Source organism: Myotis daubentonii, chromosome 18 (genome assembly GCF_963259705.1).
Source record: "Myotis daubentonii chromosome 18, mMyoDau2.1, whole genome shotgun sequence".
NCBI lineage: Eukaryota > Metazoa > Chordata > Mammalia > Chiroptera > Vespertilionidae > Myotis > Myotis daubentonii.
Window position 1 is genome coordinate 10689474 of NC_081857.1, and position 21925 is coordinate 10711398.

General features: G+C 48.2%; 1 protein-coding gene across 1 annotated transcript; it reads left to right on the plus strand.

Annotated features, from left to right (window-relative positions):
* The first annotated feature begins 14836 nt into the window (after nucleotides 1-14836).
* On the plus strand, nucleotides 14837-21614 carry IL19 (interleukin 19). The gene is made up of 5 exons (XM_059675420.1): nucleotides 14837-15167; nucleotides 15322-15387; nucleotides 18059-18211; nucleotides 19387-19461; nucleotides 21035-21614. Exons 1-5 carry the CDS (start codon nucleotides 15024-15026, stop codon nucleotides 21128-21130), a joined length of 534 nt encoding a protein of 177 aa, XP_059531403.1. The 5' UTR covers nucleotides 14837-15023; the 3' UTR covers nucleotides 21131-21614.
* The last annotated feature ends 311 nt before the right edge of the window (nucleotides 21615-21925 follow it).

Sequence of the window (21925 nt, forward strand, 5' to 3'; positions counted from 1 at the left end):
AAAGGCACTAAGGCTACTCCTGGATAGATGACTATGAATGACCATTTTTCTTTCCTTCTATTTTTCTGTAGTCCCCACAATTTGTCTATAGGGATGACTTTTCTAACGCGTAAAAAAGAGAAAACGTTATTAAGCCAACGTAACACTGTGCATTGTCTGGACGGGAGGAGTGTCACCGAAGGATAAGATAGGTAAGTGGTGCAGGGGTGGCTTGGGCAGCACTTGCCTAGCTCAGCAGGACCCCCTGGAGGTCTCACAGGCTGCTTCCTGCCAAGGGAATTCTCAAAGCACCAACAAGCCTATGGGAAGAGGCTCCCACTTTTCCACACTCAGGAAGCAAGTTAGCGCTCTAATCGCATCTCCAGGTCTTAGGAGGGAAGATATTCTCAGCTCTGAAACTTGTGGTGCCAAGAAATGATATGACGAGGTGTGGTGAGGGTGGAAGGTCTTTCCCTTGTGCTCACCCCGGCACGGCCACTGGACATCCATGGATATCAGGGGCCTGAAGCCCCCAGGATGGGGGGGGGGAGCTCTAGCAGCTGCCCCAGCGGGGAGGGGAGGAGAGTGGGCTTGACGGAGGCCTGGATTAGAGGCCCAGGTGCTTGGGTTGCAGTTCTAGCTCTGCCGGGCTGCATGGTCCTCCAGTCACCAGGCCTCAGTTTCCCCATTTGGGAAAAGGAGAGAAGAACATCTTGTCTACTCAGTATCATTTGGGATTTTTAAGTATAAAGCAACGGCATGTGTGAAAGTGCCTTAGAGCAGGAAGTGAATGGGAGGAGGATTGGAGAAGAGGAAAGCAAGTCTCTCCTTGGTTAGTTGTGTTCCTGTCGCTTGCATTTTCAGATTAAAAACATTTGCTGAGCCTCCCCTTCTACGGAGGCGTTCCGTGTATCATACTGTCTCCTGCTCCTCTGTCCATGTTAGAGGTGAGAACACCGAGGCCTTATGGGACCTGCCCAAGGTCACACCACCACAGAGGCAGAGCCAGCACTCAAACCCAGCTCTTCCTTCGCAGTCCGACGCGTGGTGGCCAACTTGTCTCAGATTGCCCAGGGCCTTGCCATCTTTAGGACTGGAAGTCCTGTGTCCCAGGAAACCCCTCCGTCCTGGGCATCTCGGGACAGATGGTCACCCTAAGTCCAGCGCTCCTTTCCTGACTCAGTGCCATTTGGCTTTGCCAATCACAGTGCAGGGGCAGACGTATGGGAGCCAGAAAGTAGTCACCCCTGCTCTTTCCTGAGGGAGAAGTGATTTGAGCCCCAGCCCTGGGCAGACCCTTCCACAGGCAGGACTAGCCTGAACAAACCCAGCAGAAAGGCCACGTGGGCAGCGCCCTGCTGGCGTCAGATCCATCTCCCTGTTTCTCTGACTTTCATCACTGAGCATGCCGTGACCTGCTCTGAGGGAAACAGGCAGAGAGAAAAGGCAACTCTTCCTTTCTAGGTGAGCGCCCCTCCCTCTGTGCTAATTACTCCTCACGCAGGTAGACAGCGTATGTTTTGTAATGTAGGAGGGCAGGGCAGGAATTGTCATCCGCATTTCCTGGATGAGGAAACGGAGGCACAGACAGGTTGACCTGTCCAAAGTTATACAGCCAGCAGGTGCCCAAACTGGATGCAAATCCAAGTCTTTTAAGGTTTTTAATTTGGATCTCGGGACTCCGGAGGGTCTGTAGACGGACATGGCAGGGAAAGTGTGTGTGTGTGTGTGTGTGTGTGTGTGTGTGTACTTTTTGGGTGAGGGTCATTCCATGTATTTCACCAGTTTCTCAAAATTAATCAGACTTTTTAGATCTGTAGTTCGTGTATGATTGACCTTTCCTGTGTTTAAACATTAATCGTGTACAAGAAAAGCTCCAGGGATAGCAAGTTTCGCCGACACTTAAAATATGCCTGTTTCTGTACTTCAAGGGCATTAGGCAAAATGAATGACTTGACTTTGATACAACGGGCCAAGTTGAATTTTTTCCCTCTTCCTGCTTGTTATTTCTTCAATATCTATGACATGTCATGTTCAGAATTTTTTCCTTCTGGTACCATGTTTTGTTTAATCCTCAACATAGGTGCACACATGACATTCAACTCTACAATACCCAGGGTTTTCTGGCTGCAGTGCTTCCTGGGAGCTGATTGCTGTGGCCTCTGGGAGAGAAGCAAGCAAGCCCTTTGGGCCTGAACTCTCTGATTTTTCTCTGGAAGGGCTTTGCCAGAGGGGCAATAAAGAATAGTGTTTCTATGGCACAAATACAGGGTCCCTCCCTCCAGGCACCCAGCTTAGAAGGCAAGCTGTTCATGTTGAACTCACCGAAACCCCAACAGGTGGGTGTGGGGTACACCAAAGAGCTATGCAATTGCCTGTGCCTTTGGGAGGTCCCATTCCCTGTCACTCATTCATTCATCCTTTCATTCACTCAATAAACGTTTATGGCATGCGTACTATGTACTATATTTTGAACGTTATGAACATGACATGCAAGATTCCCACTGTTATGGAGTTACATCCAAGCAAGAACTTGGCCTTAGGTTCTCAACCTAAAAGATTGATTTATCACATATGAGAGATACAAATCAAAATGACAATGCGGTACCATCTCACACCTGTCAGAATGGCTATCACCAACAAATCAACAAACGACAAGTGCTGGTGAGGATGGGGAGAAAAAGGAGCCCTCGTGCACTGCTGGTGGGAATGCAGACTGGTGCAGCCACTGTGGAGAACAGTATGGAGTTTCCTTAAAAAACTAAAAATATAACTCCCATTTGACCCAGTGATCCCACTTCTAGGAATATATCCCAAGAAACTAGAAACACCAATCAGAAAGATACATGCACCCCTATGTTCATAGCAGCACAATTTACCATAGCTAAGATTTGGAAACAGCCTAAGTGCCCATCAGCAGATGAGTGGATTAAAAAACCTGTGGTACATCTACACAATGGAATACTACGCTGCAGTAAAAAGAGTTCTTACTATTTGCAACAGCATGGATGGAACTGGAGAGCATTATGCTAAGTGAAATAAGCCAGTCAGAGAAAGACACATATCACATGATCTCAGTCATTTGTGGAATATAATGAACAACATAAACTGATGAACAAAAACAGATTCAGAGACAGAGACGCATCGATCAGACCATCAAACCTCAGAGAGAAGGTAGGGGAGGTTGGGGGTAAGGGGGGGAGATCAACCAAAGGACTTGTATGCATGCATATAAGCCTAACCAATGGACACAGACACCAGGGGAGGGGGTGAGGGCAAGAGTAGGGGCGGGAATGAGGGGATAAGGACACATATGTAATACCTTAATCAATAAAGGGGAAAAAACCCACAAAACATCAAAAAAATTGATTTAACAAAGGAGCCATCTGGTCGTCAGCTAGAATTGGGGAGACCATCTTAGTCCTCCTCAAGCTTCAAGTCTGAGGGGGGAGAGATTTCAGGAGGGCTCTAGCCACCTAAAGCGAAAGTAAACAGCACAAGTAAGCTCCCAGGTGCTGAGGTTTAAGTGTGAGCCCTCAGCTGAAAGTCCTAGCTCACCACTAAGATATGACAACGGGCTCCCCCTCAGCATGCCAGGTGGAGTGAACTTGTACCTTGAGTAGAATGGAGGGTTAGCCCACCCAGGGGAGAACGTCCGCTGGGAAAGGAAGTCCAAGTGGGCGGACAGGACCCTAAGAGCTGGGGCGGCACCACTGAGGAGTGCTGCTGGTCAGGGTTTCCTCCGGGAAACAATGGGCACACGATGCCATCCTTGTGCCTGGCCTGCGCTCACACCTCAAGTGTTTCCATCTGTCAGCTGCTGCCCACTTACTGCAACTACACAGCAAACCTCCAGCCTCCAGCCGGCACCTCCTCCCCGCAAGTGTCCTGAGGTGCAGGTCTCCCCAGGAACTCCCTGGCTCGTGGGAACAGTGCTTTTCAAGTGACCTGGTTCATTGTAACAATAAGGGAAAAACCACATCCGATTTCCTCAGAATCACAGTTCCTGCTGACATGCCCGGATCTGTTGGTTGAAAGGGTGCTGTGCTCGGCATCATTTGCTGCTCTGCTTTTCCTTTGCCTGACCCAGCGGTTCTCAACCTGTGGGTCGCGACCCCATTGGGGGTCAAACGACCCTTTCACAGGGGTCGCCTAAGACCATCGGAAAACACATCTATAATTACATGTTGTTTTTGTGATTAATCACTAGGCTTTAATTATGTTCAATTTATAACAATGAAAATCCATCCTGCATATCAGATATTTACATTATGATTCATAACAGTAGCAAAATTACAGTTATGAAGTAGCCACAAAAATAATTTTATGGTTGGGGGTCACCACGACATGAGGAACTGTATGAAAGGGTCGCGGCATTAGGAAGGTTGAGAACCACTGGCTTGACGGGAATAGATGCTTTTATTTCTGTAGAAAGAAGGCGTGAAGTCAGAAGAGGTGACAACAGGCATTGAATAAAAAGAGCACTGGATTGAGAGTCCAGAGTTGTGGGCTCTGGTCCCTGACCCACCACTATGCAGCCGTGTGGCTGTGGGCAAGGCGCCTCTCTCTGAGCCTCTGGGAGAAGTCTGGACCACACGCTCCCTCACGGCTGGTCGAGGGCAATAGCTAAGAATGGGGTGCCGGAGTCAGGCTGCCAAGACTGCATCCAGCTCTGCCACCTACCTGCTCCCTGCGTGCCCCGGGGCAGGCTTATTTGACACTTCTAAGTCTCAGCGTTCTCTTCTACAACAATAGACACAAAGACTGTCTTCCTCATGCAGCAGGTGTGGAGATTAAAAGAGATAATGCATGTAGGCGCTTCCTGCAGTGCCTGGGCGGAGATACGTGCTCAATACTTCTTTGCTCTACTGTTAGTCTGGCTCGTCTGTCTATAAATTTTGAGTTTGTGACCAGGAGGAACATAAGATAATGGAAGGAAAGACACATGAAGCATTTGGACCTGATTCCATTCTTCTGATTCTTCCTGGAGGGAGCTGAGACACAAGCGCAGGAGAGCAGGACGTTGCCTGCACCCAGTGGCTCAGGCCTCCACGGGTGGACTTGAGTGACACGTTGCCTCTGAAGAGGCGGCATTATGATGTGTTTCTATTGGTCGGATAGGGGAGGAGCGTGCACGTGTTTGCATAGGGCAGTGATGGCGACCCTTTTGAGCTCGGTGTGTCAGCATTTTGAAAAACCCTAACTTAACTCTGGTGCCGTGTCACATATAGAAGTTTTTTGATATTTGCAACCATAGTAAAGCAAAGACATATTTTTGATATTTATTTTATCTATTTAATGCCATGTAACAAAGAAAAATCAACCAAAAAGATGAGTTCATGTGTCACCTCTGACACGCGTGTCATAGGTTCGCCATCACTGGCATAGGGTGTCATATTTACTTATTTATTTTTTGTAAATCCTCACCGGAGGACATTTTTTTTCCCCATTGATTTTTAGAGGGAGTGGAAGGAAGGGAGGGAGAAGGGGGAGAGAGAAGCATCAATTGATTGCCTCCCACCTACCTGCAAGATTGAACCTGCAACCCAGGCGTGTGCCCTTGACACGGGATTGAACCTGTGACCCATAGGTCCATAGGCTGATGCGTTAGCCACTGAGCTACACCGGCCAGGGCTCTATGGGGTGTTATAAAATAATTAAAGATTTATTTTTTCATTGTAGTAAGCTGATATATCACTTCAAAAATCAAGAATTAAAAAACAGCAATAAAAGTGTGTTCCTTAGAATTGTGGAGATACATAGGAGAAGAGGAAGGTGAATGTCGGAAAGCTGTTGCCTACAGGGTACAGGATAGGGGGTTAGGGAGGACTGGAGCACCTGACCGCAGTGCAAATCTTTTTTTTTTTTTTTTAATTAAATCTTTATTGTTCAGATCATTACATTTGTTCCTCTTTTTTTTCCCCCCCATAACTCCCCTCCTCCCAGTTCCCGCCCCACCCTCCGCCCTCACTCCCCACCCACTGTCCTCATCCATAGGTGCACGATTTTTGTCCAGTCTCTTCCCACATCTCCCACACCCCTTACCCCCCCAAGAATAGTCAGTCATTCCCTTTCTATGTCCCTGATTCTATTATAATCAACAGTTCATTCTGTTCATAAGATTATTTATTCACTTGATTCTTAGATTCACTTGTTGATAGATGCATATTTGTTGTTCATAATGTGTATCTTTACCCTTTTCTTCCTCTTCCTCTTCTCAAAGGACACCTTTCAGCATTTCATATAATCCTGGTTTGGTGGTGATGAACTTCTTTAGCTTTTCCTTATCTGTGAAGCTCTTTATCTGACCTTCAATTCTGAATGATAGCTTTGCTGGATAAAGTAATCTTGGTTGTAGGTTCTTGGTATTCATCACTTTGAATATTTCTTGCCACTCCCTTCTGGCCTGCAAAGTTTCTGTTGAGAAATCAGCTGACAGTCGTATGGGTATTCCCTTGTAGGTAACTGAGTTTCTTTCTCTTGCTGTTTTTAAGATTCTCTCTTTATCTTTTGCTCTTGGCATTTTAATTATGATGTGTCTTGGTGTGGTCCTCTTTGGATTCCTTTTGTTTGGGGTTCTCCGCACTTCTTGGACCTGTAAGTTCATTTCTTTCACCAGGTGGGGGAAGTTTTCTGTCATTATTTCTTCAAATAGGTTTTCAATATCTTGCTCTCTCTCATCTTCTGGCACGCCTATAATTCTGATGTTGGTACGCTTGAAGCTGTCCCAGAGGCTCCTTACACTATCCTCGCATTTTTGGATTCTTTTTTCATTTTGCTTTTCCGGTTGGATGTTTTTTGCTTCCTCGCATTTTAAATCATTGACTTGATTCTTGTGCTCCTCTGGTCTGTTGTCGGGCGTCTGTATAATATTCGTTATTTCAGTCCGTGTATGCTTAATTTCTCGTTGGTTCCCCAATATAAGATCGAGGGTCTTATTAGTTTTCGTGTAGATCTCATTAAGTTTATCGACAGCTTCTAAACAGTTCTTGAGAGACCTTAAAAGTGTGGTTCTGAACTCTATATCTTCCATTGACAATTTTGTCCTGTTTCTTTGTCTCCGCATTTTGTTATGCTTCCTTGGTGTACCCCCTAGTGGTTTTTGTTCTAAGTCTTATAGTTAAATCTTGATTGTTGTAGCTAATTCCAGGGAGGGTTTGACCTCCAGGCCAAGTGGCTATGAGAATCAGCTGTGTCAGCAGTGAGAGAACTTCTGTCCTCCAGGGAGGTGCTAATCTAGCCTTTGCCTGAGGCTATCCGGCAAATGCCTCTGTGCAGGGCTTGGGCGGGGCGGGTCGCACAGGATCAACAGGGTGGGCCAGAGAGAGCAGTTATGGCGGCTCTCAGTCCTGTCCCAAGGGGCTCTGCCTCTCTGAGTCCCAGCACCCGCTGCAAAGCTCGGAGAGAAAGCTGCACTCGCTCTGACCTAAGCCAGACAGTCCCGCTTCTCCCGTTTGAGTCTGGGTCCCTAAAGACTCGCCCGGATCTGGTGCTCAGAGTCTGCGACTCCCTCCTGATTGAAAACAACAACCGCGCCCTCCGCCGCCAGCCCGCTCCGCGCACTCCGCACCTCAGAATTTGACTTCAGCACTGCGCCTCCTCTGAGTGTCCGTGTGCGTTTCTCTTTCCTCCTAGTTGTAGGACTTCCACTCAGCCAGCGCCCCTGTGGTTCTGGGTGATGTCCGTTCCGTGTTTTAGTTTCACTTTTGAAGTAGTTGTTCAAAGCAGCAAACTCCGGCGTTAACCTATGCCGCCATCTTGGTTCTCCTCTCCGCAGTGCAAATCTTTGATTGAAAATAAAAATGAAGTTAGAAAAGACAAGGAAATACAATATATTATCCCAGGGTCTGTGGCCAGCGGGGATTTACTGTTTAGCTAAGAAAGTGCAAGCGTTGGGCCCCTCATTTGCATGCTCTCCCTTCAAGTTCCTTGAGGGGCCCTAGTGATGGGTTCACAAGGTCATGTGTTCTTGTGAAATTCACAAAAGTAAGGTACATTGGCCTTAATCAGTACGATCAGTGTCCTTTCTGATTCTGACTTCCTCTCTATCTCACTTCCTCTCAAGTCAGGTGACATGAGAGAGGCCACACTATCTAGGGCATCTGGCTAAGGAGTAATTGACCCGAGATGCATTTGGCCTTGAGAGAAACATCTTTAATGGGTCGTAATCACATCTGTGTGTGGTTAAGATCTTGTAGCCCATATGGTGTGAGAATGGCACAAGGCACACTCCTTCCTAGCACTGTGCTGACTCTCGTTACTGGAAGTGTGCGGGCGGTAGGAGAGAAGCGAGGTTTGAGATGTGTGAGCCAGAAGGAAGTGTGTTCAATTTCTTCCAGGCATTGGGCATTTAAAATTGGAAGCCAAAGATTTGGTTTTTATTAAAATCTAGTCAAAGTGGAAAAAAAATTACTTAATAACGCCATATATACACTTAGAAATGAATTGTCTGCTTTTTCCTCTTTTCATGGGAATCTTGTGAGGCAGAATTTATCAGAATTTCTGTGTTTGTAGGGCATGAACCTACAGCGTGTTTTATGCATTTCCACGATCAAAACCCAAAAACCCAATTTTGAACAATCGTATCAGAGAAAAGACAGACTTTTTTTTTTTTTTTTTTTTTTTTGCTGTCTTTATAGAAAATAATAGTTAACAGTCACTGTCATAGAAGAAGCAAACACGGAGGTGTCCGGTGGTTAATTTATAACAGTGCTGCGCTATCTTTCTGAACTTTGAGGTGCTGTGGTATATGTCAGCTTTTAAAATTTTGCAATTTCTTGTGATTTATTTCTTGTTCTAAGTAAATATTCACGTTTGTCCCTAATTTTGTACTTCTATTTTAAAATTTCTTTTCTTAAAAAACAACCCATGAGATACAGGGCCCATATAAGCTGCATGTGGCCCTGGCTGGCATTGAAGTCTATAGAGGGCTCTGGAGAGAATTGCCAGATTTAGCAAATAAAAGTACAAGACACCCAGTTCTCTTTGAATTTCAGCCACTGTGCTAATGGCCCATTTAACTTAAGCACTGAAATGTGTTTATCTGCAATCCAAGGTTAATTGGGCATCGTAAATCCATCCAGTGAAAGAAACAGCAGTCAACTAGGGTTGGGGTAGGGAATCCAAAGTATTCATTATAGACCTAATCCATTTCATTCAAATTCCTTCAGTAGGGCCTCATTCCAAAGAAGGCAGTGGGCCTCTGGAGTAGGGATGAGAAGGGGAGGGGGGAAGAAGGGAAGAGAGAAAAAGATTTCACAAAAGAAGTCACACTGCAGCTAAGTCTTGAACATTGGGTAGATGTTTGCAAGGCAGAAAAGTGGGGGCTGGTCTTTCTAGGTGAGAGGGGACAGTGAGATGTGCGGAGCTAGTCAATAGAGATGAGGTGGGAGATGTGGGCAGGGTCTGGATTCTGATGGGTCTTCAGTGCCATGGGAAGAGGCTCACCCTTTATCCTGGAGGCTCCCTGGGAGCCATGCTGAGAGTTTTAGCTAAGGAGGATCAAGACTGGGCTTGCATTTAAAAAAAAATGTATATGTATTTTTATTGATTTTCAGAGAGGAAGGGAGAGAGGGAGAGAGAGAAACATCAATGATGAGAGAATCATTGATCAGCTGCCTCCTGCACCATTCTTCCTCTAATGTGACTGAAATTGCTCACTTAGACCTAATCCCTTTTATCCAGACCAGCCAGTAGGACCACACTTTGCTCCTCTCACGGAGCCTCGTTCCCGTAGAAGGCCGTGGGCATGGCGCCCTCTGGAGTTGTGCAGTGCCTGGCTCACTTCTGTCTGAGCTCCAGGACTTAGCACTCTGAGTGAGCAGCCTGCACTGTTTTATAAAGAGGGAATGACCCCGGCACCACCCTGAATGTTCATGAAATCGGAGTAGATAGTGGGGAGGACAGGGGGAGGGGGTTGAAAAGTGGGAGAGAGCCGAGTCCAGTACACATCTCTCGGCGCATTCATTCTTCAGCCGGCTCCCTGGTCTCCCTTCACATTCTCCCTACTGCCCCATTTAACATGGAGAATCGAGCTCCGGTATCCCAGGAGTGGGTGGAGTGGCTCTCGAACTGGAGTAGCTCCAGTTCTAAGGCTGGACATAACCCTATGCCTGTGGCGCAAGCCCATGGTGCCACTGCAGTCCCAGAGGGTTGCCATTCCCTCTCAACCGAGTCTCTTATTTTCTACGTTACGTGTTAGGCAGCAAGGCTTGGGATGGAGAAGTCGTTTCTTATTGTCCTTTCTTCCTCCCAATGTAGGAGCTGTACGATGAATGACACGGGGTATCCTCTTCTAAGCCCTTACTATGTGCCGGCTGCTGCGCTAATGGCTTCATCCTTTAACCTACGCACATGCCCACATGGTGAATAGCCAGCCGGCACCGTGAGCGCCCTGTTGCAGATGAGTCAACAGAGGCACAGAGAGGAGCTGCCTTCAGTCTGGCCGCCGCAGGGAGCAGAGGCAGTCAGCTGAGGCTGGGCTGGCTGCCTCCAAGCCACAGGCCCAGCCGCCCTGACCCTTGGTGCGTCCCGGGGGAGCAGCTTGAAACACATCACATATTTTTCCTTCCTCTGCCAGTTTCCTGACAATGACACCGTCCCCCTGAAATGCAAGCTGGGTCAGAACATACAGTCTGAGCACAAGCGGGTGAATGCGGGGTCAGAGTCCCAGGGACGGTTAGGCAATCCTCTCACATGTGGGGCTGGGCCGCCATCTGCAGGCTAAGAGCCAGGCAGCTCAGGCCCAGCTGGGAAGCAGCACTCAGCTCCCCTGCTCCTCCCCGTCCCTAGGGAAGCAGGGGTGGAGGTGGGAGAGGTCTCTAGACTCAAGAATAGCTCTTTTTCTCCTCCCAAGCAGGAGCAGAAAGACACTTACGTGTAACTCCTACCAACGGTGTCTTCTCCTTTCCGGTGCCTGGTGCACAGCATCAGAATACATAATCTTTATTGAGTGCTTTCTGTGGACCAACTCCATTAGCTCATTCAAATCACTTCAGTTTACCTAGTTTATGGCACTTCAGAAAGGTAAGCAGTCCAGTGTCTCACAGAGAAAGGAGAGCCAGGCTTTAAATCCAGAGCTACAGTCTACTGCTCCCCTCAACATGGATTAGGATTTCATTTTGTCTAAGATGCTGGACAACAAGGCTTCTAGCCCTCGAGGCTCCTTTTCCTTGCATCGACCTCCATAAAAGTTCCCAGTCTTCCTTGTCCTTCTTCCTTCTCTGCCAGTGCCCTGCCCACTACTCCGGCTCACCAGCCTGGCAGGGCAGAGCCTGGGCCAGCCCACGGTACCAGCCCGTTGTTCAAAGGGCCCTGGGAATCCTTTGTAATTGCATTTCATCCCAGAGTTGCTTCATTTGGTAAAAAACAAGCTCTGTTTATTTTGAGAGTTTGTGTTGGGGGGAGGGACTTTTTATACCCTAACTTTCCATTACCATCTCCCCAAACCCTGATCCTTGGAGAATTCATGGTGTGGAGTTTGTGTAAAAATTAATTTAGAGCCCTGGCCGGTGGGGCTCAGCTGGTTGAGTGTTGTCCTGTCCACTGAAAGGTCTCTGGCTCCATTCCTGGTCAGGGCGCATGTCTGGGTTCGATTCCTGGTTGGGATGCATATGGGAGGCAACCAATTGATGTTTCTCTCTCTTTCTCCCTCTCCCGTTCTCTCTTTCCCTTCCTCTCTCTCTCAACCAATCAAAACCTATGTTATAAAAGCAATTAAGAGCCGGAACCGGTTTGGCTCAGTGGATAGAGCGTCGGCCTGCGGACTGAAAGGTCCCGGGTTCGATTCCGGTCGGGGGTATGTACCTGGGTTGCGGGCACATCCCCAGTAGGAGATGTGCAGGAGGCAGCTGATCGATGTTTCTCTCTCATCGATGTTTCTAGCTCTCTATCTCTCTCCCTTCCTGTCTGTAAAAAATCAATAAAATATATTTAAAAAAAAAAGCAATTAAGAACCATTGCCCAACCGCAAGGATTCCAGGGCTCTGTTCCTGGCTCTGTATTCCAGGCCCTCTACTCCCCAGTCTCATTTTCTCTCTGTGTTCATTGAGAATGAAATGTCCATCCAGGGACAAGATGAAGAGGAATGAGATCATGTCCAAAGAAATCCTTTGCATTCCTGAGGGGAAACCCCACGACATCCTCCATGAAGTTAAACAAAAAGCATTTAGCTAATGCCTGGCCCCGGGTAGGCATTATGAGCACCATGAATATGAGCACCATGGGAGCCACTGGGCAGGTGGGGTGTGCTGGAGTCATCGGCACCTGCAGTCTCAGGGCGTGCCTGTGAGGAGAGCGCTTTCCTGAGACTGCCTGCCAGGTGCAGTTGGTGACATGCCCCAGCTCTCAGGAAAGTGACCTAACCTGGATCTTTCTCTATGGACACAGGATTGCAAGAAATTCTCATTTGCATGTTGATGGGGAGTTCATTTTTCCTAGAATCTGCATGTCTAGACCCAGAGAGAGAAGCATTTCTTCATAATGATTAATCAACTCGATTTCGAAGGTGAAAGAAAAGAAAACAGTTAAGGAAATGAGATGCTAAGGAAACAGGGTGGGGGGGGGAGCGGAAATCTCCCAAAGGTGGACCCACCCAGTACACCTTGACAGCATTTCCTCGTATCCACCTGCATAAAAGCGGTCCGCCCTTTCTGCGTGGCAAAGAGCACCGAGAGAGCAGACGCAGGAGCAGCCCGAGCATCCAGGGACAGGTGAGCCTCCTGCCAGCCTCCATCTCAGGCTCTTGTTCATCTTCATCCTCACCCTCATCCTTTACAGCTGCGGAGAGGTGGCCTGCCATCATTGTGTGTGGCCTAGGATGTCCCAGGTGCTTGGTACTCAATATAGAGGTGAACTTTCTGGTACCTTACTCTCAATAAGAAAAGATGGAGAGTGGGATAGAAGGAAGGAAGGAAGGAAGGAAGGAAGGAAGGAAGGAAGGAAGGAAGGAAGAAGGAAGGGAGGAAGAGAGGGAGGAAGGGAGGGAGGGAGGAAAAGAGGGAGGAGGAAGGAAAGAAGGAAGGAAGGAAGGAAGGAAAGGAGAAAGGGAAGGGGAGGGAATCTAACGTTTATTATAACCTCTTTGTTCTAGGGCCTGTGCTGGGCACTTCATAATGTATCTTCTTTTAAATCCTTTGCAGTATTAAATATCTTTTTAAAAAGTATATATTTTTATTGATTTCAGAGAAGAAGTGAGAGGGAAAGAGGGATAGAGACATCAATGATGAGAGAGAATCATTGATTGGCTGCTTCCTACACGTACCCCCACTGGGTATGAAACCCGAAACCCGGGCCTGTGCCCGACAGGGAATTGAACTGTAACTTCCTGGTTCAACCCCTGAGCCACACCGGCCGGGCTTAAATATCTTGTTCACTGTAAGGAGCATCTGTAGCTCAGTCTACTCAATCAGAAGTGCATTTCTTTCTGGCTGGTATGAGGGCATCTGGGGATCTCCAGCTGAGCTCCTCCTGGGGACAGAGCCGTCAGTGGGATGACGTAGAGGACAGAAGGTCAAGGGCCAGCTTGCCTGCCTCCTCCCTCTGGCTCTGCTACTTGGTGGTTATGTAACTTGAGCAAGTTCCTTCCCTTCTCTAAGTCTCAGTCGCCTCTGGTAAAGTGGAGATAGGGTGGTTGTGAGCATGATAATTAGGAAAAACGCCTGGCACAGGGCCTGGCACCTGTGGCATGCATGATGAACATTAGCTACCGCTGTTATCTCAATCTGCCAAGGTGTCTGGAGATGCCAAGCGGAGGGAGGCATCTTTCTCCTGCACAAGATGCCGGGGCCTCCTGGCAGCAGGGCCCGAGCAGGGACTGTCCCGTTGCTTCTGACAGTTACCTTGTCAGAAGCAAAACTGGGCTCCCTTCCTAGTCACTTGGCTTTCTAGAAGCAGCCCAGTTGCCTTTGGAGGGGAGAGAGCACTGAGGGGACCTACAGACATCCCTGCCAGTGGAGTCTGTACTTTTGTTTGGTCAGAGAGAGAAGTTGGAAAAGGAGCAACCAAGCTCTGTGATGAATGCCCCCTGCTTGGTGAGGTCTCATTATACACCTGTTCTCTCACCGGGAGTGATGCCGAGTCCAGGAGAGATAAGGCGAATGGTTCTCTAAACAGGATTTGCTGTTTCTTGGCTTTCCGGAAAAGAGTGTGGGACTCCCAAGGAAGATCTGTGGAGTGGTGGTCGGGTATGGGAACAGCTGCGGCTCACACTCTGGAACCAATGTCTGTGCTTTATAGTTAGAGCCACTATCACTAAAGGCAGGAGGTGGGGCGCTCGGCAGCCCCTTAATTGGCTTTCGATTTGGGTGCCTCCCTCTCCTCCGCTGTCACACACCAGCTGGAAGTGTTTACATAAGAAAGGCAGAGAAAGACGGTGCTGAAGGGTGAGAAGGCATCTCAGGGTCTGGCCCTGCTTAGGGACTGGCCAGCTCAAACATGGCCCTCACATCCCTGGCGCAGTGGGGGACAGCCTTCCCCTCTTCTCTCTTCCCTGTGGCTAATTAGTTATTAGGAGACAGCTTGCTTCTTTCTTTCCCATCTTCCCCCAGGGGTGACATCTTCATAGCTGGCGTCAAATAATGGTTTTAAGCAGATAATAAAAGGGTGTCGCCTATTTTGGGGGCAAATAAAAGAAACCACATAAATGTGCTCTTATGGTTTTTCAGATCTGTTGCCTAATTCCTAGGACATATTACAACCCTGTTTTTCCTATTTAATTGATTAAAAACAATGCTTTTCAAAGTGAGCTTTGTTGAGTCATAATAGAGTGATATGCACTCACAGTCACCATCCCTGGGACTTGAGAGAGAGCTTCCTGTATTGTGCTTCCTAGGGTGGCCGGGGGAGCATGGGGGTAGGAGGAGGGCTCATTCAACTGAGTCAAGAAAGCGAGGGGAGGAGACACATGCCTCTGGACTCCACAGGCTGGGGCGGTGAGTCTGTTCTCTTGGCGGCTGCCCTGTGACGTCCAAGGGGGAGCTCACCAGGGGTCTCTCTCGCCCTCTGCACTCGGGCCGGGCAGCTGACTTCCACCCCTCCTGCAGGACATGAAGGCACAGCGGGCTTCCCTCTGGCTCCTGGGCACAGTGTTCCTCCTGAGTGCAGCGTACGCCCGGGGTCTCAGGAGATGTCTGATTGCCATGGACATGCGCCACATAGGAGAGAGCTTCCAACAAATCAAAGGAACCATCGTGAGTACGGGCTCTGGGTGCAGGAGTGGGCAAGGGCGCATGCCTGACCTTACATCCAAACATGAAGAACAAGTACCTGCTCATTGTTTGTTCGTGTCTCCGGAAGACGTGGGATGCTCCTCACGTGCGTTCGTTCTTATGTTTTCCTCCCCAGCAAGCTAAGGACACCTTCCCAAATGTCACCATCCTGTCCACATCGGGGACCCTGCACAGCATCAAGGTATGGCCTGTGTCTGCTCTTGCCTGTGTTGTTATTTGTACGGTGAAGCGGCCCTGGGCTGAGAAAGAAGTCCTCACCCTGTCCCCGTCTCTTTCCTAATCTCGTGTGTCCTCTAAGTGCTCCCAGCTTCTTATAAATCACCATTGACATTAGGGCACACTCATGACTCAGGCACTCTGAACCCTGGGGAGCTACCATTCTGTTGTCTGTATCTGTGAGGTTTGTTTGTTGCTTTTTGTTTTATATCCCCATAGATATAAACCCACGGAGTAGTGGTTACCAGAGGGGGTGGGGTGGGGGAGGACAAAGAGGGTAGAGGGGGTCAAATGTATGGTGACGGAATGAGCTAGATCTTGGATGGCGAGCACACAGGTGTCATATTCTACAGTTGGACACCTGACATTTATATAATGTCATTAACCATTGTTACCCCAATACATTTAATTTTTTAAAAAAGAAGCCCCTGGAAGGAGTTAAAGAAGCGCCACTTACCCAGAGAGTGAGTGACGGGCCACGTGCTCAAAGGGGGCAGGATGTCTGCGGCTTAGGGTGGTTCTGGAAGCTTTCATGGGAAAGCCGGGAAAAGGAGCAGTGACCTACAGGCTGAGTAGGCCGCGGGTTAGTGGATAAAAGGAAGGAAGGGGTTTGGGCTGCATGGGAGAATGGGTGTACACGATCGATGGGTGTGTCAGGGGACGGTGAGGCAACCAGGCTTGTAGCGCAAGGGACAGGAAGGCGAGAGAAAGAGGATGAGGTGGAAAAATACACTGGAGTCATTTTCCCAAGAACCTTCCATGACAGGCTAAGCCTCGGGCTTATAGCAGAGGCAACAGGAGTCGCTGTAGGTTTCTGAGCCAAAGGCTGTATGACCACAAAACTTATAGGAAGGTGGTCTGATGGGGGTTCTTTGCAATGGACAGACCGAGGCAGGAAAGCCCGTGAGTCCCGTCCAATGGTCCAGACCAGAGCTGATGAGAGTGTATTACAAGACTTTTGAGGTGATCATTCACTTTACAGAAGGGGTCACTGAGAAATGCCTTTAAAAGTGAGCTCCTTCAGTTCTTGTAAGAATTCTAGGAAGATCTTATTTTTCAGTATGTATGTGGCAGAGAATACATTATATCTGCAATGATTTACTATTTCTCCTCAGGCTTCTCTGCACCGGATAATTCTTCCAGTCAGTACTGGGCCTGGTTTATTTGTGGTAACAGATGTGCAGCCTTTTACTGACTACTATTCCAGCCAGCTGTCCAAAAAACTCATTAGATATCACAGCTGGAAATGACCCTAAAGATTACCTATTCCGAAACCACAATTTTCAAATGACCAAATTGATACCTTGCGAGGGAGAATGACAAGTTCCTGGTGGGCCAGGAATAGAGCCCCACGTCTCATGCCTCTGTCTCCACATTCTTCTCTCAAGGTCTAGAAATAGCTGATGGGACGTGAGAAAAGGGTCCATGAGGATTCAGGTCTTTATCACATTTTTTTGTGTGTTAACTTTTAAATTTGTATTGATTTCAGAGAGGAAGGGAGAGGGAGAATCATTGAGAGGCTGCCTCCTGCACTCTCCAAACTGGGGATTGAGCCCACAACCCAGGCATAGGCCCTGACCGGGAATCGAACCATGCCCTTCTGGTTCATAGGTCCATGCTCAACCACTGAGCCATGCCGGCCGGGCTTCATCACATTTTTGTCTCCCTCTTTTCCTCCCTGATAAAGGAGAGGTGCCACTTTAGCCCCTTCGGTTAAGGGAACTGGCAGGGGTGCTGGAAGAGAAGCATTTTGTGTGTGTGTGTGTGGCAAGTAGAGTTTGCCATCCAGGAAAAGCTACCCCTGGGGCCAAGGAGGTTTTGCTGCATTGATGCTAATGCAGATGAAGGCTCTATCTCTGCTGTAGACCCCTCCCTCCTCAAACTCAGAGCTATAAGTCTCCTGCAGAGTAACTCACTGATCTCAGGCTGCTAGAAGGAAACTCAGCCTGGCCAGCTGCTCTGAGCTGTGCTCTGGGAGTTCAGGAGCCCTTCCTTAGAGAGATCTGCCCTCTGCCAGCTGCGGACCTGCCCAGATGCAGCATTGCCACAGCGGTCAGTTTCCATTCTTGCATATCCCAGTCCCATCAAATGATCCCTGCGGTTTAGAAAGGACAGACTGCAGGAGAGCCGAGTATTGCAATAGAAGGAATGCCATTGCGACAGAAGGAATATGTGCCCAGCATATGCCTGGTAAGCAACAGTCATTGAATAAATCCAGGTTGTCCGAAGGGAGACATTACAGAGGGGCAGACTTCTGCACAATATAAGGAAGTGCTTTTCAGGAAAGCTGCTTTCAAAAGATGCCTGGTTCCTGGAGGGGTCCAAACAGAACTGAGTGATAACCTGTTGGGGATGCTGTACAGAGAATCTAGTCTCTGACTGGGCTCCATCCCTTATTAATATATCTCCTGGCCCTATACAAAGAGTGGGTGAACCACAATCTCTCCTCAGTGCCTTCATCATTAGTAGCTTCAGTGTGCCAAGGGATGGACACTCTGAAACCAATATGAATTTAAAAAAATAACTTTTAGTTATCTTGGTCCTTGCTGCTCCTATTCAATCAAATAGGCCACGTTGGTCTCCAAGATAATAAAGAAGAGAGGACCCTGGACTTCTCTGATAATTCATATCTGTAGCCCTTAGATGTGTGCTGTGTGACCAAGAACCTCCTGGCGTTTTACGTGGACAGGGTGTTCAAGGACCACCAGGAGCTGAGCCCCCAGATCCTGAGAAAAATCAGCAGCATCGCCAACTCTTTCCTCTACATGCAGAAGGTTCTGCAGCAATGCGTGAGTCCCCACATCAGCACTCCCAGCATCTGCGCGCTGTCTGCTGGGGAGAGCCCAGGATGTGCTGGCCCCAGTCACCTTCTCACGTGGTTCCCTAAGGCAAGGGACATCCCCTCCCTCATCTGCCATGGGGAGACCTGTCAGGAGCCTCTTCCAGTGGTCACTCCTTGCCCAGGCGTCCTCCCTGCCAACACCTTACCAGACCCGAGTTTCCTTAAGGAGAGTCCTCCTGGGGTGACCACTTATGTCAACGTATCACTTAGGTGACCCCAGGACTGGCCTGTGAGAGGGGCATTCCAGTCTTATCCTAGGCCAGTGATGGCGAACCTATGATACGCGTGTCAGAGGTGACACGTGAACTCATTTTTTTGGTTGATTTTTCTTTGTTAAATGGCATTTAAATATATAAAATAAATATCAAAAATATAAGTCTTTGTTTTACTATGGTTGCAAATATCAAAAAATTTCTATATGTGACACGGCACCAGAGTTAAGTTAGGGTTTTTCAAAATGCTGACACGCCGAGCTCAAAAGGTTTGCCATCACTGTCCTAGGCACACCCCTGCTGTCTTTGTTTCTGGCCCTTCGGGGTTTTCATAACCTCTGGGTAGGTCCCCGGTATAGCCTTCCCCTAAGGATCCCCTGTAATTCATTATTATCTATTAAAATCAAACATCAGAAATAAAACCAAACTCAAATAAACCAACGAAAACGTAGGACAGCAGAAACCCTGGGCTGTAGCCCCATCCCTGCCAAGGGTTTCCTGTGTGATTGGTGGCAGGTTACTTCACCTCTGTGTGTCAGAGTCTAAAACTTAGGAATCATGACCCCTGTCCCACTTACAGTAAGATTCATTGAGTCAATTATTTAATTAACGAACCCAACAAATATCTATTGGGTGCCTGCCTTGTGGGGCACTGCATTCAGAGTGGGAACAAGACGGATTTGGCACCTACTCTCCTGACTCTTCCAGTCTGTCAACCCAGAGGAAGCCAAAGCTCTGGTCAAACACAGGGTGACTACAAACAGGCCTTGCTCCCCTGCTGCTCCACACTGAGTTTATTTACCTGGCGCTCACCTTGGGCGAAAGGAGAAACATCACAAGAGGGGAGGCGGTTGAAAGGGTGGGCCAGGATGGGAAGGTTCTCTCATGGGTGCTGCCTCCATTTTATCAGCAGGAGCAGAGGCTGTGTCACTGCGGGCAGGAAGCCGCCAATGCAACCAGAATCATCCATGACAACTACAATCAGGTGAGGACGGGGAAGAAGACGGGGACGATGGGGATGACAAGTGGGCGTGCACCACCCTCTGCCTCCACTCCACTCACACTCATCCACTCACCAGCAAGTATTTATCGCAGGTCTCCCGAGCTGTGTGTGTGGCTGAAAAGGGAGTGTTGGTCTGACCTGATTTGCTAAGGTCCTGGGCTCCCCTCCCCCACATCCCTCCCCTGTCTTCTTACGCCCTCACATATCAGGTCTAACCCATGTTAAGTTTGGGGGGAAAGCACATACTGCTTAAGATGGGGGTGATCCGGAGGAAGCGAGATCTCCAGTGAATTGGAAGCTGTTATGCATGAAGCATGTTACCTGCCAGGTGTCAGTGTGGCCAGGAACGGTCATGAGCATTCTGTGTGGTGCAGAAGAGCACCCTGCTCATACACAGGTGGAGGTGGAAGCGATGCTTCTTATGTGCATCATTTGGAGATTTTTGTGAAAATGCAGATTCTGGCTCCATTGGTTTGGAATGAGGCCCGAGATTTCGCATTTCAACCACACTCTCTAGAGATGCTAGTCATTGGAATAGCAAGGAGGTGGGGAGAGCTGTTAAAGCTCTGCTTCCTTATGGAGAGGCCCATAGGATAATGTTATAACAATGGCTAAGAGTCCTACTGTTCTTGTTATGAGTCAAGTATTGTTCTAAGCTCAGTGCTGGTATAAACACGTTTGGTGCTTACAACATTGAGATGAGCTGTTATCGGCGTTTGACAAATTAGGAAACTGAGGCACAAACAGGATAAGAAACTTCACTAAGTTTATATTGCAACGAAGTGGTGAAGGTAGGACTCGATCCCATGCCTTCTGGTTCTACAGGATATACTTTTAGTCTGCTGAAGAGGAGATGGAGGAGGTCAGGAGACTTGGGTTCTAGTCCCACTACCGGTTGTGTGACTTTGGGTAGGACACTACTTAGGGACTTTGGTGCTTTCATATGTCCAAAGGGGAAAACAAGCTCTCCCTACTCACTGCACAGCACCCTGGGATCGAGACCTCTTAAAGCTAATTTGAAAAAGCAAAAAGCAAAAGAACTCTCCAGAAAGGCAATTTTTTTCCCCCCGTGAAAAACAGGAAAAAGTCTGGCTGGCATGGCTCAGTGGTTGAGCGTCAACCTATGAAATAGGAACTCACAGTTTGATTCCTGGTCAGGGCACATGCCCAGGTGTGGGCGCGATCCCAAGTGTGGGGCATGCAGGAGGCAGCCTAGCAGTGTCTCTCTTTCCTCATTGATGTTTCTCTCTCTCTCTCTCCCTCTCCCTTCCTCTTTGAAATCAATAAAGATATCTACTTAAAAAAGAGGAAAAAGAAAAACAAGGGGCAAAGAATGAAGAATTTTTAATTTTGATAAGTTTCTGAGATGATTTAACTGTTTGTTTGTGGCAAACAATTTGGGTTGCCTGTTGGGAAAATTATTTGGGGTCTGTATACTCTGCAAATATAACGGATGAACTAAAAGAAAACCTCGTGGGGACCAGAACATGGGGATAGTGGTTTGAAATGATTATAGGGTCTGAAAGGCATGTTCTCATGGTCTCCTTGGTTCCAGCTGGAGGTCAGGTCTGCTGCCCTCAAGTCTCTGGGAGAGCTGGACGTCTTCCTGGCCTGGATCGACAAGAATCATCAAGGAACTCCTGCCGCCTGACACAGAGAATCTGGTTGCCCAGGTGAACAGCTTGGGAGGTTTCCAGGAGACAGCCTCAAGCATGTCAAACTTGTGGCCCGGGGGCCTCATGCCTCGTCTATTTGGCCCGTGGTAACCTTTGAGTTTGACATGCTTGGCCTACATTGAAGGGCAGGGAGATGGGGATGACCCCATTTTAATGCAAATGAGCATGATTTTGAAGCAACTTCTCTGCAGATTTGGAATTCTCTCCTCTGGGGCTGAGGGATTGTAGGGCAAAATCTAGGTTTGGACGGATCTCACCCTGTAGCCGGGAGTCCCAGGCTGTCTGACCCCACCTGACATAACCTACTAGTCTACTGTCATATTTATAATGAAATATGTTCCTTTGAAAGGTCTCATGGGCCATCCTGGAGGAAAAGGGCTGGCTTCCCCCTAATTTATTGTGAGCTTGTTTATCCCATGTCCGTGATGTGAGCTGAGCGATATCCTGTAGTGCATATTGTACTGACTGATTTTTCTTAATAAACTCTGTTTTTTTAATCAATTACTGAAAGTGACTTCTGATTGGGGTGGGGGGGGGGGAGCTCAGTTAAGGAATCATAAATGGCAACTATTAGAAATGAATGGGGCCTTAAAGAACATAACGAGGCCTAGAGAGGGATGAGACTAGAGAAGGGTTCCAAACTGGGTCTCTAAAGTCTCCATCCAGCACCCTGTCCTCTGCATAAGGATCGGGAAGATGGATGGAGGGCTTCTGACCACCGACTCCTGGACATCACTCTGCTTTTCCTCCTCTTTCTCTGTGTCATTGCC